The sequence below is a fragment of the Mytilus californianus genome, unplaced genomic scaffold, assembly GCF_021869535.1.
Source record: "Mytilus californianus isolate M0D057914Y unplaced genomic scaffold, xbMytCali1.0.p SCAF_6, whole genome shotgun sequence".
NCBI lineage: Eukaryota > Metazoa > Mollusca > Bivalvia > Mytilida > Mytilidae > Mytilus > Mytilus californianus.
In genome coordinates, this window is record NW_026262712.1 from 76,570,274 (window position 1) to 76,587,007 (window position 16,734).

At 33.4% G+C, this 16,734-nt stretch overlaps 1 protein-coding gene and 1 long non-coding RNA gene across 3 annotated transcripts in view; one reads left to right on the plus strand and one right to left on the minus strand.

Moving 5' to 3' along the window:
* Nucleotides 1-4,107, plus strand: part of LOC127704815 (glycoprotein-N-acetylgalactosamine 3-beta-galactosyltransferase 1-B-like) — a 62,077-nt gene extending 57,970 nt beyond the window's left edge. For both annotated transcript variants that reach the window (XM_052209039.1, XM_052209037.1), the window contains exon 6: nt 3,835-4,107. In XM_052209039.1, the coding sequence (XP_052064999.1) occupies nt 3,835-3,954 (120 nt within the window). In that variant the 3' untranslated portion in view covers nt 3,955-4,107. The remainder of the gene's footprint in view (nt 1-3,834) is intronic.
* A 2,142-nt stretch (nt 4,108-6,249) lies between these two features.
* Nucleotides 6,250-13,712, minus strand: LOC127704840 (uncharacterized). Its single transcript, XR_007983542.1, has 3 exons — nt 13,540-13,712; nt 8,509-8,622; nt 6,250-6,383 (listed from the first exon to the last, which is right to left on the minus strand). It is a non-coding gene; the product is annotated as an uncharacterized LOC127704840 (long non-coding RNA).
* Nucleotides 13,713-16,734: the final 3,022 nt, after the last annotated feature.

Consider the following 16,734-nt stretch of genomic DNA (forward strand, 5'->3'; position numbering starts at 1 on the left):
ATGGCTAAAAAATAGTACATAGGGTAAAATGCAGTTTTTGGCTCATATCTCTGAAATTATAGCATTTAGAGCAAATCTGATGGTATAAAATTGTTTATTAGGTCAAGATCTATCTGTCCTGAAATTTTCAGACCAATCAGGCAACCCGTTGTTGGGATGCTGCCCCTGAATTGGTAATTTTTAGGAAATTTTGCCGTTTTTGGTTATTATCTTGAATATTATTATAGATAGAGATAAACTGTAAACAGCAATAATGTTCAGCAAAGTAAGATCTACAAATAAGTCAACTTGACCAAAATGATCAGTTGACCCCTTAAGGAGTTATTGCCCTTTATAGTCAATTTTTAACCATTTTTCGTAAATTTTTGTATTTTTTTACAAAAATCTTCTCCTCTGAAACTACTAAGACAAATTTAACCAAACTTGTCCACAATCATCATTAGGATATCTAGTTTAAGAAATGTGTCCGATGACCCCGCCCGCGAACCAAGATGGCCGACATGGCTAAAAAATAGTACATAGGGTAAAATGCAGTTTTTGGCTCATATCTCTGAAATTAAAGCATTTAGAGCAAATCTGATGGTATAAAATTGTTCATTAGGTCAAGATCTATCTACCCTGAAATTTTCAGATTAATCAGGCAACACGTTGTTGGGTTGCTGCCCCTGAATTGGTAATTTTAAGAAAATGTTGCAGCTTTTGGTTATTATCTTGAATATTGTTATAGATAGAGATAAACTGTAAACAGCAATAATGTACAGCAAAGTTAGATCTACAAATAAGGCAACATGACCAAAATTGTCAATTGACCCCTTAAGGAGTTATTGCCCTTTATAGTAAATTTTTTACAATTTTAATAAATTTTGTAAATTTTTGTAAATTTTTACAAAGTATTTACCACTGTAACTACCGGGCCAAGATCATTATAGATAGAGATAATAGTAAGGAGCAAGAATGTTCAGTAAAGTAAGATCTACAAACACATCACCATCACCAAAACACAATTTTGTCATGAATCCATCTGTGTCCTTTGTTTAATATGCACATAGACCAAGGTGAGCGACACAGGCTCTTTAGAGCCTCTAGGTTAATTTAGATCTCAATCTTCTCTCGTAAAATAAAAGGGAAGAAGATATCTGTTAAAATCGATGGTGCAAATTAAAGTAAAATGACAAAAATACCGAACTCCGAGGAAAATTCAAAACGGAAAGTCCCTAATCAAATGGCAAAACCAAAAGCTCAAACACATCAAACGAATGGATAACAACTGTCATATTCCTGACTTGGTACAGGCATTTTATTATGTAGAAAATGGTGGATTAAACCTGGTTTTATAGCTGGCTAAAATACCGTAAGTCGAAGAAACATACACAACAGAAAAAGACGAAAAGACACAACACAGTAAAAAAAAAAAACACTACACAACCAAGTCCGTAACATGTTCGAAGAGATAACTCCAACTGTGCATTAGTTTCCTTACAAGTAACAACCATGTTTAGGGAAATAAGGAGATATCGTATCAACTTGGGGATATATACTCCATTTGCAATTGTCACTATATAGAAACGGAAAGTTTCTTGTGAGAAATTTATATATTTGTTTGCCGTAAAGTTTAATTCTGAATCGATTGTTATTGTCAATTTCTAGATGTTAAGTTAGCACTACAGTCTAACAATGATTTTTTGAAGATATTTTTTTTATAACATAATTTTGAATTAAGTATTATTCTGCACAGTTTGTAAAAATCCCAAAGTCATTATCATATCACAACAGGGAGTTAATTGATAATGAACTTATGTAAATAAAAGCATATGGTAATTAATCTAAATATATAGGCATTTGGGAGGGGTTAATATGTAAATCATCTGTTGATACCAGTGTCCAGCTGTTAATCCCTGACCACAAGATAAATATTGTGGTCTTATCTTATTGTATTACAACAAAAATAATTTATATAACATGTTTATAAACAGAGAAAAAGAAAAAGATATGAAAAGGAAAAAAACTAAAGGGAGGAAATCTACAAAAAATGAAAAAAAATATGGAAAAGAGTGTAAAAGTGTCTTTGAAAGCCTCTGACTGCCTGTATAAATTTCTTCTATTTGGTCTTCTACATTTAAATACAGTTTTAGGCATTTTAGCCAATTTTAAGTTTATGTGAAATTTTTCAATTCCTTAAAACTCAAAAATCATGTGGGAGTGTCTTTTTTTAAAGAAGTGGATGGTCTTGGATCTTTTTACGAACATGTCTTTAGATGCACAATTTTAATGTTCTAGCTAATTTCAATAATAGTATATTTCTTTTTAAAATACAAATGAAAATTATTCTTTATAGTGAGAATAATGATGTTAAATATTGATTAAATGCAGCTGGTCAATCCTGTTATTCTCTTATCTTAGACTGTCTGGACAGAGGCGGAGCTTTGTCTATATTTCATTACTACATCACAGATATTGGTCAAATCTGTGACGTCAAACTCCCGCCAAATGCCAAGTGAGTGTTGCACAGTGCCACACATAATGCAAAATTTACAGCATTAGAGCATCAAAGAGACAAAGTGTGTGGTTCTATTGATAAAGTAATGGTGTCAGAACACTCCTGGGGAGTTCCCAGTGGAATTTTTGTATTTATGTTGCATTTATAGGGGTTCTAAGGGGGAAATTCCGTTTTTAGGTCATTTCTCAGAAAAAAATTTCCTGAGATTTGTTAGGAAAAAATGAAAATATAAACTTTATGGGTACCCACTTTGGCTTGACTTTGATATATGTGATTAAAGGGAGTATTTTCTACAATACCGTGTTCCATTTTGTGGATAATTTGTTTCTAAATGAATTTATAGGTCTCCAAAGATGAAAGGTGAAATGAGGTTTGGCACCCAGCAGTTAAATCAATATATCTTCTTACTGGAGGCATATATCAATAATCTGAGACACGGTTTTGCAGCTTGTATATGGTTGATTAAAGGAATGAAAACAAATTTTTACTACCATTTGACCTGAATGTGCCATTTCCATCCAAGTTGGAAGACCACTTTTTGGCAATTAATGAGCTATATTTTGAGATTTATCATACTAAAAATAAATTTATCTATGGATTAAGAAAGAGTAATATTTCAACTTTAAAATGAGTTAAAGATTTTAAAAATCCATTGAGTAGTTTTGGAGAAATTAATCTTTAAATACTGTTGGTTAGAGTCAGAAAATTCTGACTGTAGTGCTACCTTAAGCAAGATATTGAGCAAATCTAACTGTATCTGTGGGTTTTCTGGAAAGTTCAAAGGGATACTGTAATGTTTCTCAATTTTTGAGTGTGATACTTTTCGAAATCAAGCTAAAGTGAAGTTAAAAGTTGATATCAGCTCCAAAACATACAAAGGAAGAAGTAGACATTCGACTGTCTTTTGAAAATTACGTTCACCAAATGTAGTTGTTAGAATTATTTTACAACGCTTTTTGATAATCATAAACAAGTTGTGTATTTGTTCTTTAAGATTTTTGTTTATTCGAGCGTAATTGATGATTATAAAACCAAAAACTCTTAATGTACGCGTGCACACTGAAATAGGTATTATGCGTTCAAATATCTACACATAAGCAGTATTTCTACTGTTCGATTTACAGTTTGCTTAATGTTTTGAGTTTGTACTTGTTGAAACCATTATGGTTTCCTTTACAATGACGGTGTCAATTTCTGCCATCTTTTTGTTATTTTGGACTTCTGTCTCAATTATGCCTGTCCTGAATTTTCATTAGTTGAATTCATGTCATCTTTTTGGATTTTCTTGGGTTTTTTTAGACTATCGTACTTGTAACATATAAAGTTTATATTCACAGGGTATGGAGAGTATCAGTGACCATGCGATATCCTTTCACTATGTCAACCCAAAACTAATGCATGTCATGGATTTGTTAATTTACCATTTAAAACCATATGGTATTCATTCAACTAAATGAACAGAAACAATATGTGAACAGAACCGAAAAATACGAGTTTTGTACAGATTAAAGCGAAAATTTAGAAGGTTAACGAATGTTTATGAGCCAGTTCAATTCAATGTTTTTTTTTAATAAAATATTAAACATGGTTTTGCCTGTTATTCTTCCAAATATGATTTCTTCATTGCCCACTTTGCACCTAACGTTTTAATTTTATCAATATCCTTTACTTGTGTTGTGATATAACAAAATTGAGTCATAATGTCATTAGCAGTGTTGTAAATCATACTAAATAGTATTTTAAAAATCCATTTTATCCTGCAATAAGCACATAGTTGCAATTACTCGTCCAATCGTATTGCTTAAATTTCCCTTTAAAGTTCGGACACGGAAAACATATGTACCATCAACGTTTGAAGGAAAAGTTGAAGCAATTTGATTAGACGAGGAGTTGTATATTATTCAACTGTTTTTAATTGTTGTCGCTCTGCTATAATTTATCTTATCGCTAAAGACATTTAAGCTCCGCACCCACCGAATTATCCTCGAATTTCTATGCCAAAATGATTTACTTATCAATTAAAATGAGCTTTTAACAGGCTTAAAGTAACTTCGAGTACTCTTAGATTGGTACTTTTGTGTTTTTGTCTTGTTGATATATGTTGTTTTTGTGTGTTTCGTGACATTCTGAGGAGTCAAACCCTTGCTATCAAATGTTTACAGTACTTCTGGTGTGCTGTTAGTTGTTGTGGACTCTGATGGATTGTAATTTCTTTAACGGACATGACACATCTTTTTTATTTATAGGGAACGAAAATTCATGTCTTATGTCATTTAAGTACTACTACCGGTATAAAGTTTCTCGTGTGAAACTTTAATTTACCTTAGTACTTCTGTGTTGGCTGATTGACGCAAACTTATATCGATTTTTTCAACTTTTAACCGCCAACAATGAAATACTGCCTATATTTCTGTTCTTTGTGTGTTGCCTGTAAACACACAGTATAAATTAATCGAATTAGACTAACTTACGTTTTATTTTATCCATCCAATGGACAAAGACGTGAGCTAAATAGGATCGTTTGTCTATCCAATGGAGGGGCCTCGGTGGCCGAGTGGTCTAAGTAGTTACTACTACTGTAATCACTAGCCAGTCAACACTGAGGTTGTGAGTTCGAACCCCGCTGGTGCGGGTGCACTCGACTCCAATCTTAATTGACTAGGATTGTCAGTTTTCCTATCGAAGGTCGGTGGTTTTCTCCGGGCTCTCCGGCTTCCTCCACCAATAAAAACTGGCCGACACGAAATAGCACAAAAGCGGTGATTAAAAGTGGCATTAAAACACAGAACATCAAATCAAATCAAATCTATCCAATGGACATAGGCGTAAGATAGATGGGGTGGTTTGTCTATCCAATGAACATAGACATAAGTTTAATAGGGTGGTTTATCTATCCAACGGACATAGGCATACATTAAATAGGGTGGTTTATCTATCCAATGGACATAGACATAAGTTAAAAGGGTGGTTTATCTATCCCATGGACATAGATTTATTATAATAAGTTTAAGGGGGCTGTTTACATGATCAAAATATGTTTCTATCTTTCATGATTCATACGACCATTGACATCAACCACAGTTCAGCACGAAAATAAATACAATTTTACTGATATGAGAATATAGATTGAAACAATAGCTCATCCCGCTTCACGAAATACATGTAGAAAAACAATTAAATTAAAACAACAAAAACAAACATCAAAACGAAAACAAAGCAATCAAAAACAAACCAATATAAACATCTAAACGTCTAAACATCTAAACAATAAACAAACCAAAATAAACATCAACCTCCAAAAAAACCTTATATAATTATCTAAATAAAAACAAACCAACATAAACATCGAAACAGAAACAAAACAATATAAACATCGAAACAAAAACAAACCAACATAAACATCGAAACAGAAACAAAACAATATAAACATCGAAACAAAATCAAACCAACATAAACATCGAAACAAAAACAAAACAATATAAACATAGAAACAAAAACAAACCAACATAAACATCGAAACAGAAACAAAACAATATAAACATAGAAACAAAAACAAACCAACATAAACATCGAAACAGAAACAAAACAATATAAACATTGAAACAGAAACAAAACAATATAAACATCGAAACAAAAACAAACCAACATAAACATCGAAACAGAAACAAAACAATATAAACATAGAAACAAAAACAAACCAATATAAACAAGACAAATGAGTTTTTTTTTCTTTATAAAATTGTTTTCCTACGTATATTTTTCTCTCAGTTTTATAGAAGATTTTTCAATTATCCAACGTTTTCAACATCAACACCAAGGAGATAAATTGAAGAATTTATACTTTGTCCATTTCATACGACATGGTTGCATCCCCAGTTTTGGTTTCCTTCAACGAAAAAATGAAAAATTCAATTGCGATCTCCTCTATACAGAACCAAAGTAAGTCTTCTGTATGTCAAATTGTGTCATTCTCAGTGCCAGAAGTAGTTGTTTTGCTGTCTCGGTGTTTACAAGAATATGATCCTTTTTTATATACAGGTAGCAGTTGCTAGGAAACAATAGATGATGATTTTTCTTAAAACTTTTGATAGATTGTTTGATTGATTGATAATTTAAAACTTCATCAGCAAACATCATGTGTGTCGCTGCAAACATCATGTATGTCGCTGCTACAGAAAATGTTCGCAAAACAAAATAGCTCAATCAAAAGTTAATTCAATTTGTTTTGGTTGCAGATTTGCATAAACTTACATTGTATCAAACGGTAAAAGCTCATTCAAAACACCAGGCTTATCATTTAGTACGTCGGACGCGATTTTCGCCTACATGATGCTAATCAGTTGTGACCGAATAACTAGAGGCTCTAAAGAGCCTGTGTCGCCCACCTTGGTGTATGTGCATATCAAACAAAGGACACTCTCCAACATTGTAGACAAGAATAGACTTCATGACAAAAATCTCTATTTTGTTGATCTTGTACTACTGATTTTTAGTCTGTTTAGTTTCTCTCTATCTTCTTTAGTTTTTGCTCAAAACACAAAAGAGGGTAAAAAATAATCCTCATGTAAGGGCAATCACTCCTACGAAGAGTGAGTCTACTAACTATATCGGCAAAATTTGACTTTTTAATAGATCTCGCCTAACTGATCATTTTTGTGATTTAAAGTGTTTATTTATCTATTATAATTTAAATCATAGAAGGCATAACGGAAAAAAAAATGTTTCTCTCAAATATCATAGTCTTCATGATAATAGGTAAAAATGAAAAAAATGGTAAAATTTGTCATTTATGGGCAATTACTCCTATAAGAATTTGTCTAACAGTTTTGACGTATATTGACAATTGGTAGAGCTCATTATTCTGAACATTTTTGCTCCTTTCAGATTTTCTCTATTTATAACGGTTCAAAAATCAATAGACAAAACTTGCTTTTTACCACTATGTTCAGAATCTATTTTTAGCCATGTCGGCCATGTTGGTTGGTAGGCGGGGTCATCGGACACATTTTTAAACTAGATTCCCTAATGATGATTGTGACCAAGTTTGGTTAAATTTGTCTCAGTAGTTCCAGAGGAGAAGATTTTTGTAAAAGATACCAAAAATTGACAAAAAATTGAAAATAAAGGGCAATAACTTCTTAAGGGGTCAATTGACCATTTTGGTCATGTTGACTTATTTGTAGATCTTACTTTGCCGTACATTATTGCTCTTTACAGTTTATCTCTATATATAATAATATTGCAAATAATAACCAAAAACTGCAAAAGTTTCTTAAAATTACCAATTCAGGGGCAGCAACCCAACAACGGGTTTTCTGATTTGTATGAAAATTTTAGGATAGATAGATCTTACCCTGATAAACAATTTTATTTCGTCAGATTTGCTCTAAATGCTTTGGTTTCACAGATATAAGCCAAAATCTACATTTTACCCATATGTTTTATTTTTAGCCATGGCGGCCATCTTGGTTTGCGGGCCGGGTCATCGGACACATTTGTTAAACTAGATACCCCAATAATGATTGTAGCCAAGTTTGGTTAAATTCGGTCCAGTTGTTTCAGAGGAGAAGTTTTTTGTAAAAGTTAACGACGACGACGGATGACGGACGCCAAGTGATGAGAAAAGCTCACTTGGCCTTTTAGGCCATGTGAGCTAAAAACGGTTCGAAAGCCAAATCAAATACTTAGTTGTAGAGCATTAAGAACCAGATATTTCTAAAAGTTTTTCCAAATACGAAAAAGGCAATGTATGCCTGGGATTAGAAAAACCTTAATAATTCAAAAATATTAAACGCAGTAAATTTACATTAACGGAAAGCAATGATTTTTCATGTCAACACAAAAGGACAAAAATACCCTCGGGGACAAAACTCAACAAGCAGTGGCATCTACCCAGTGTTTTTTTTTTTTAATTCAACACGTGTATTTTTATTAATTATATAATTAGCAATGTTTTTCACAGAGTAAGTACTGATTCTGTCAGAAGACTTTAAAAATATATTGTTATTTACCACAATCATTTTATTGGCGTTAACTTTTCTTGTGGTTGTAGTTGGTTTCCATCCCATTATTTCAAAGCTACTAGTATCTGTCATGCTCCCATCAGAATTAATAACTGCTGTAAACTAAAGAAGTATTGAGGTGAATATGTAAATATGTTAAATTGATGTTACTTTATGGGTATGCAAGACAGGAAAAAAAACCTAAATGTCACATTTGAATTTCAATTTCAGCTTGAGAGTTACCCGCACAATTAGAAACAAACAAAATATATAATGCATTTACCTGAAAATTCGACAAACTTGTTCCGATTTAATCAATTTATTTTTGCTTGCGTTCACTGGCAAATATTGAATGTAACTATGATCGAGACGAGTATGTTCGAGACGAGAACAATTTCAAAATTGATCTAATAGGTAAGTTCTGCAGTGAGAAATTTGGACTTCTACTTGAAAAAAAGAGGTTCTGTTGAATAGAGATACATATTTTGCTTGCAACATAGTTTAAGTTAAAGTGTAAGACTATCTAGCAACTGGCCTAGCAAAATAATGAGATATCTCATTGTAATCCCCATTACATAGATAAATCCAAATGTCATGATATAGTGAGAGATGTCCCAGTGTTATAAGCACATGAGAGGTAACATAGTATTTTAGCATTACTTATCGATATCTCAGTGCTGTTAGCATTAGTGAGAGATATCCCAGTGTTGTTAGCATTAGTGAGAGATATCCCGATGTTGTTAGCTTTAGTGAGAGATATCCTAGTGCTGTTAGCATTAATGAGAGATATCCCAGTGCAGTTAGCATTAATTTAGTGAGAGATATCCCAGTGCTGTAAGCATTAGTGAGAGATATACCAGTGCTGTTAGCATTAATGAGAGATATGCCAGTGCTGTTAGCATTAGTGATAGATATCCCAGTGCAGTTAGCATTAGTGAGAGATATACTAGTGTTGTTAGCATTAGTGAGAGATATGCCAGTGCTGTTAGCATTAGTGATAGATATCCCAGTGCTGTTAGCATTAGTGAGAGATATACCAGTGCTGTTAGCATTAGTTAAAGCTATCCAAGTGCTGTTAGAATTAGTGAGAGATATGCAAGTGTTGTTAGCATTAGTGAGATATATCCAAGTGCTTTTAGCATGAGTGAGAGATATCCCGGTGCTGTTAGCATTAGTGAGAGATATACCGGTGTTGTTAGTACTAATGAGAGATATCTAAGTGCTGTTAGCATTAGTGAGAGATAAACCAGTGCTGTTAGCATAAGTGAGAGATATCCCGGTGTTGTTAGTATTAATGAGAGATATCCCAGTGCTGTAAGCATTAGTGAGAGATATACCAGTGCTGTTAGCATTAGTGAGAGATATGCCAGTGCTGTTAGCATTAGTGATATATATCCCAGCGCTGTTAGTATTAGTGAGAGATATCCAAGTGCTGTTAGCATTAGTGAGAGATATCTAAGTGTTGTTAGCATTAGTGAGAGATAAACAAGTGCTGTTAGCATTAGTGAGAGATATGCCAATGTTGTTAGCATTAGTGATAGATATCCCAGCGCTGTTAGCATTAGTGAGAGATACCCAAGTGCTGTAAGCATAAGTGAGAGATATCCAAGTACTGTTAGCATTTGTGAGAGATATCCCAGTGTTGTTAGCATTAGTGAGAGATATCCAAGTGCTGTTAGCATTAGAGAGAGATTTCCCGGTGCTGTTAGCATTAGTGAGAGATATCTAAGTGTTGTTAGCATTAGTGAGAGATAAACAAGTGCTGTTAGCATTAGTGAGAGATATGCCAATGTTGTTAGCATTAGTGAGAGATATCCCAGTGCTGTTATCATAAGTGATAGATATCCCAGCGCTGTTAGTATTAGTGAGAGATATCCAAGTGCTGTTAGCATTAGTGAGAGATATCTAAGTGTTGTTAGCATTAGTGAGAGATAAACAAGTGCTGTTAGCATTAGTGAGAGATATGCCAATGTTGTTAGCATTAGTGAGAGATATCCCAGTGCTGTTATCATAAGTGATAGATATCCCAGCGCTGTTAGCATTAGTGAGAGATATCCAAGTGCTGTTAGCATTAGTGAGAGATATCCAAGTACTGTTAGCATTAGTGAGAGATATCCCAGTGTTGTTAGCATTAGTGAGAGATATGCCAGTGTTGTTAGCATTAGTGAGAGATATGCCAGTGTTGTTAGCATTCGTGAGAGATATACCAGTGCTGTTAACAGCATTAATGAGAGATATACCAGTGTTGTTAGCATTAGTGAGAGATATCCCATTGTTGTTAGCATTAGTGAGAGATATACCAGTGGTGTTAGCACTAGTGAGAGATATACCAGTGGTGTTAGCATTAGTGAGAGATATACCAGTGCTGTTAGCAATAGTTTAAACAATATTTGTATTCAGATAAATCAATACATAGCATACAATTCTGATACATGAAATAAATAGGATTCAGGAACAAGCAAAAATTGCTTTAGCATTAGTGAGAGATATGCCCGTGCTGTTAGCATTAGTGAGAGATATCCATGTGCTGTTAGCGTTAGTGAGAGATAACTCAGTGATGTTAGCATTAGTGAGAGATATCCAAGTGCTGTAAGCATTAGTTATAGATATCCCAGTGTTAACATCATTGATAAATATCACAGGTTCAATAGCATCATTAAGAAATATCACATCGTTATTGACATTAGTGAGAAATATTTTGAGTGTTATTATCGGTAGAATGAGATATCCCATTGCTTTATCAATTAGAGAGATATCCCAGTATTATTGGCATTAGTTAAAGATACAAATTTTATTAAGCATAAATGATATATCCGTGTTATTAGCATCATTTAGAAATATTCCAGTGCTATTAGCATTAGTGAGTACTATTCCGTATTATTAATACTAAACGGGATAGCCCAGTACTAATTGGAGAGATAACCCAGTGTTATTAGCAAAAGTCAGAGATAACCCATTGTAATAAGAATTAATGAGCGATATTCAAGTGTTATTAGCATTAGTGAGGGAATTCCCCGTGTTATCAGCATTAGTGAGGGACTTCCCAGTGTTATGAGCATTGGTGAGAATTATCCAAATGGTATAAGCATAAGTTAAAGATATCAAAGTGTTGTTAGCATTAGTGAGAAATATCCCAGTGTTATTAACATTTGTTAGAGATATCCCAGTATTATTTGCATTAGTAAGAGATTTGATAGTGTTATTTGCACCATTGGAAATATCCCAGTGTTGTCAACATCAGTGAGAATTATCCATGTGTTAAGCATTAAAACGATAGCTCTTTCAACAAAGTATTATATAACAAAAGCTTTGAACATAGATAAATAAGAAAGAGTTATGTAAAATAATTGCGTTTCAGTGAAGAGTTGGTGATGTGGAAATGGTGAAACTCGGTTTTAAGATTCAAATGAGAAAAGGTGAGTATAGACTAAAATGGGTAAAGGTAAGTATGGACTAAAATGGGTACAGGTAGGAAAAGACTAAAATGGGTAACGGTAAGTACAGAGATAACTGTCAAAGGTGTTTGATCTTGGAAATGCAATCCCTTTTGTCAATTAATTAATTAATAATTTTAAGCCCGCTTTGATTGCTGATGAAATTGATGTTAATAATTTAGAAAGAGGTTTCCTGGAGCACTCGAAAGACCAAGCAATATAACGAGTTGATTAATTAATTAATTATTTCGTTATATTGCTGGGTCTTTCAAGTTAATTACTTCGTTATATTGCTGGGTCTTTCTAGTTAATTACTTCGTTATATTGCTGGGTGTGTCAAGTGCTCCACGAAACCTCTTTCTAAATTATTGACATCAATTTCATCAGCAATCAAAGCCGGGACGCTACCTATTCTAGAGGTGGCGTGAATCAGATTTGATACTAAAAAATTCCAAAGATCTTTTAGAGTACATACAAACTAAAACTCTCTCATCTTGTAATAGTAATAAAACATTTGACGTTTCTACACTTAACAAAAAATTCTCTGAAACTGACATTATCAAGATGCTTGAATTCTTGATTGACAACATATTTGTTACTTTTGGAGGACGTGTTTTTCAACAAACAATCGGCATTCCCATGGGAACTAACTGTGCTCCTCTTCTTGTCGACTTTTCCCCTTATTTTATGTGAGGCTGACTTCATACAGGAACTTCTTAGAAAGAAAGAAAAGAAGTTAGCAGTATCCTTTAATTTCACTTTCCGTTGATAACTATGTTGAACGCATCTATCCCATCGAACTTGAGATAAAGGATACAACAGATACAGTTAAGTCTGTCTCATATCTTGACTTGCATCTAGAAATTGACAATGATGGTCGGTTGAAAACAAAACTTTACGACAAAAGAGATGATTTCAGCTTCCCAATTGTGAACTTTCTATTTCTATGTAGCAACATTCCAGCAGCGCCTGCATACGGAGTATATATCTCCCAGTTGATATTCCAGGGCTTGTTTTTCCTATCATGATTTCCTTGATAGAGGGTTGCTGCTCACAAGGAAGCTATAAAACCAAGAGTTCCAAGTGGTGAAGTTGAAATCGTCACTTCGTAAATTTTACAGACGCCATCAAGAGTTGATTAACCGTTATGAAATATCCATTTCACAGATGACAACGGATATTTTCCAATTGTCGTTACTACAATCCCGTCCCCTTTTCCCCGAATGTGACCCACCGAATTTGACTCATCACCTGGTTTGTATTAACAAGAGCAACACGACGGGTGCCACATGTGGAGCAGGATCTGCTTACGCTTCCGGAGCACCAGAGATCACCCCACTTTTTGGTGGGGATCGTGTTGTTCAGTCGTTGGTTTTCTATGTTGTGTTTTGTGTACTGTTGTTTGTCTGTTTGTCTTTTTCTTTTTCAGCCATGGCGTTGTCAGTTTATGTTCGACTTATGAGTTTGAATGTCCCTTTGGTATCTTTTGCCTCTCTTTTAAGCCGTGTATATCGTGAAATTGCGTTACCAGTTTTAGTGTGCATATTAAAACATATTCAAATTACTTGGAAACTGTCACAATTCTTTATTTTTTTAGCTTTTTTACCTTAATACCTTTCCCTTGGGCGTCTTTTGAAACGCATTCCTCTCCTAACTTATACTTGTAAACCCGCGGTTTTGGAATTGCATCTGATGAGACGGTCATTGTCCAGTTCTCGTCACCTTTTTCATATTCAACGGTTGTAGTAGCATTACGATACTTGTCTACCAAATCTTCAGGGCCCCTACAACACGTCATAGTCCTAACATTAAATTTGATACAAAATAATCCAATATCAGAAAATGTTATTTTGAAAATGATTATGTAATGAAACAGAACAGAATATTGTCTTCTCAAAAAACTGTTGATTTACTGGAAAAAACATACAGAAAGGTTTGAATGCGAGACAAAAATGAGCAAAATATAGAGGTATACTAGAATGACTGTAACACCCTTATAGGGTGCGGAAATTCATTCAATGAAAAATGTAAATTCCAAAGATATCTAATAATTACTGAATTTTGCTTTAGAATATTAAAAAGTGGAAATATCTCGATTTAATTGTGTATTTTGCCCGCAATGCCACTGGACTTTGTGGTAGTCTTCTATGTATTTTGTGTGATAACAGATTGCGAAAAAAATGGGAAAACTTACCAGTCATTTTGCAGTATTCGTCAAAATTTTTCCTTGAAGCTTTATTTCCTTTCCATTTTCCTAAAAATTGTGACATCTTTAAAGAGCAGATTCGTTATGTAAAAGTCTTTTGTACAAGCAAATGATGGTTAGTTGTGTAGACCAACGATCACAAATACAGATTTGCATTGTATCAGTGATTGCCCCATTCAAATTATGATTCGTCACACAATTAATGTATGCGTCCTCGTCTTCAAATTATCTAAGATCTATCTAAAGGGTACTTTGTTCATGTATGAACAGTCAATTTGTCCATGTTTGGAAATTAACCTGTAATCAAATTATAATTAGTCAACCCAAAAGTATAACTTATCATCAAACTAGACAAGAACAGAATCCCAAATCAGATCATGACGGTAATAAAAATTGCACTGCATAAATGTTTCATTAGAATTCAATATTTTTGATTGGCAGGCAACAATCGCGAGGCATTCCGAAATCTTATTTTATTTCCGGATAGAATACAGCATTCATGATTACATGTGCTTGTCGTGACAAAGTTACAACAATGCATAAGTACACGTTCGAATAAAAATGACTTAATGGGTAATTTCATGGTTAAAGCATTTAAAAGATGCCATCATAAAAATTAAATGCTTCCTTTTTGTGATTGTATACGGTTGTAAAAGCGTTGATCGTATGGACATTCAAAATGCGCTTCGTGTAAATTGAGCTTCGGTCAACTTTTTTAAACCCCAATAAAATACAAAAAGAAGCATTCAATGCTTAAAAATTTAAATCTGCTATGTTTCTTGCGTTATTTCTTGTTTGGTTTGTTTTTTATGCCAAAAGAGTTCACTCGTATTAGGTAAGGTTTTCTTTTTATCTTGCACATCCTTTTTTCTTACTTATCTCATATGTTAATATTACTCCAAATCTTACTGCAACTCACCGATATGTATCTTAACATTTTTCTTATCGATAGTTTCCCACATTTTTTATAAAATTCCGTAGACACCTCACACAAATCAATTTAAGGAAATTAATTAATTTATACAGATAATCTAAATAGTGAATTGTCTTGAGAAAAAAAAGACGAAGAGTTCCAAGTTTTTCTATACGATAATTAACTTATTATATGAGTCCCTCTGATATCCTTTTTTCGTCAGCTCGTAATGTTTTATTTTTATTTTGTGTTAAGGACAGATTGTACAGGAATGCCCACGGTTACGAAGCGATGATGAATAAAATAAGACGTGGGGTTATCCTACGGTACTGTAGTTCCGGCTTTTGCGATAAATTCATACGCTTGTGTATTGGGCAACAAAGATATTTAAAATATAAAAGAACAAATTGCAAGTTGACAGGTCGACAGTTGACGTAAATTAAGTCGAAAAAAAAATTATTTCATTACACCAGAATAATGCTTAATTGGTAACAATTAACAAATAGACAGTTAACAGGTCGACAAGTTGACAGTTGACAATTTAAGGTCGACAGTTGACAAAAACTATGAAAAGAAATGATTAATTAATTGTGTACCAAAAATAATTATTATAGTGGTTGTCAGTCGACAGGTCGATTTGTCGACAGTCAACAGGACGACAGTTGACCAAAAATACCCATATATTTTTCAAACTGTCTACCTTTTCAAACTGTCAATAGGCCGACCTGTCAACCTATATATATAAAAATTTGAAACCGTCAACCTGTCGACTTATATACATAGATAAACTGATTTACCCCTTTATTATTCCGATGAAAATACAATCCCGTATATCCTACTTGACTCGAAATGATGATATTATTTTCAATATTATAGACAGCCACGGTGTCTTTACAATATGTCAAGGTCTAAAGCGCTCAAGTCTAGATAGCAATGAACATTTATTTATAAAAACAAATTAACTAGTCGTATCTAAAGTGACAATTGTCACCTTTTACGTTTTTTAATTATTGTTTTATTATTTTTTGTACACAATTAGTGTATACTCATACATAACTTCTTCAGTGTATGTTTGGGTGTGAAAACAGCAATACACATTATCAACAGCAAGTTATTCAATTTATATCAAAACCAATTTTTGCAAGATTTGAACAATGATAGAAACAAAGTGAATAACAATAAAGTAAGAACGTACCGCTTATATAAGACGACGATAGAAACTGAATACTACATTACACGAACTGTCAGACGTACAATGGCATTTGCAGGATCGGGCGATACCGTTTTCTGTTGGGAAGGGACGATATTCCAGACCACAGATACCACTAAATGATAGACTTTGTAAATTTTGTAATACGTACTCTGTAGAACACGAAATACATTTTTTAAATAGTTTGGCCTTTATATATATACAGACATCCTATACGAACTTTTCAAAAAGTACTAGAACTCATTGATGACTTTGACAGAATGGACACAGAGAATAGATTCATGCGCTTATGAACTGTAAATACATACAAACTTGTCTACCTCATACATTAAATAGATTTTTTCTTAGGAGGAAATGTTTATGAAATTATAACTTGCAAACTATTTTTTTTTTCTAACCAGTATTACTTTTCTTTCTTAATAGATTTTTTAAGTTACCAAAAGTTATATACTGTTTCTCAATTTAATAGGAC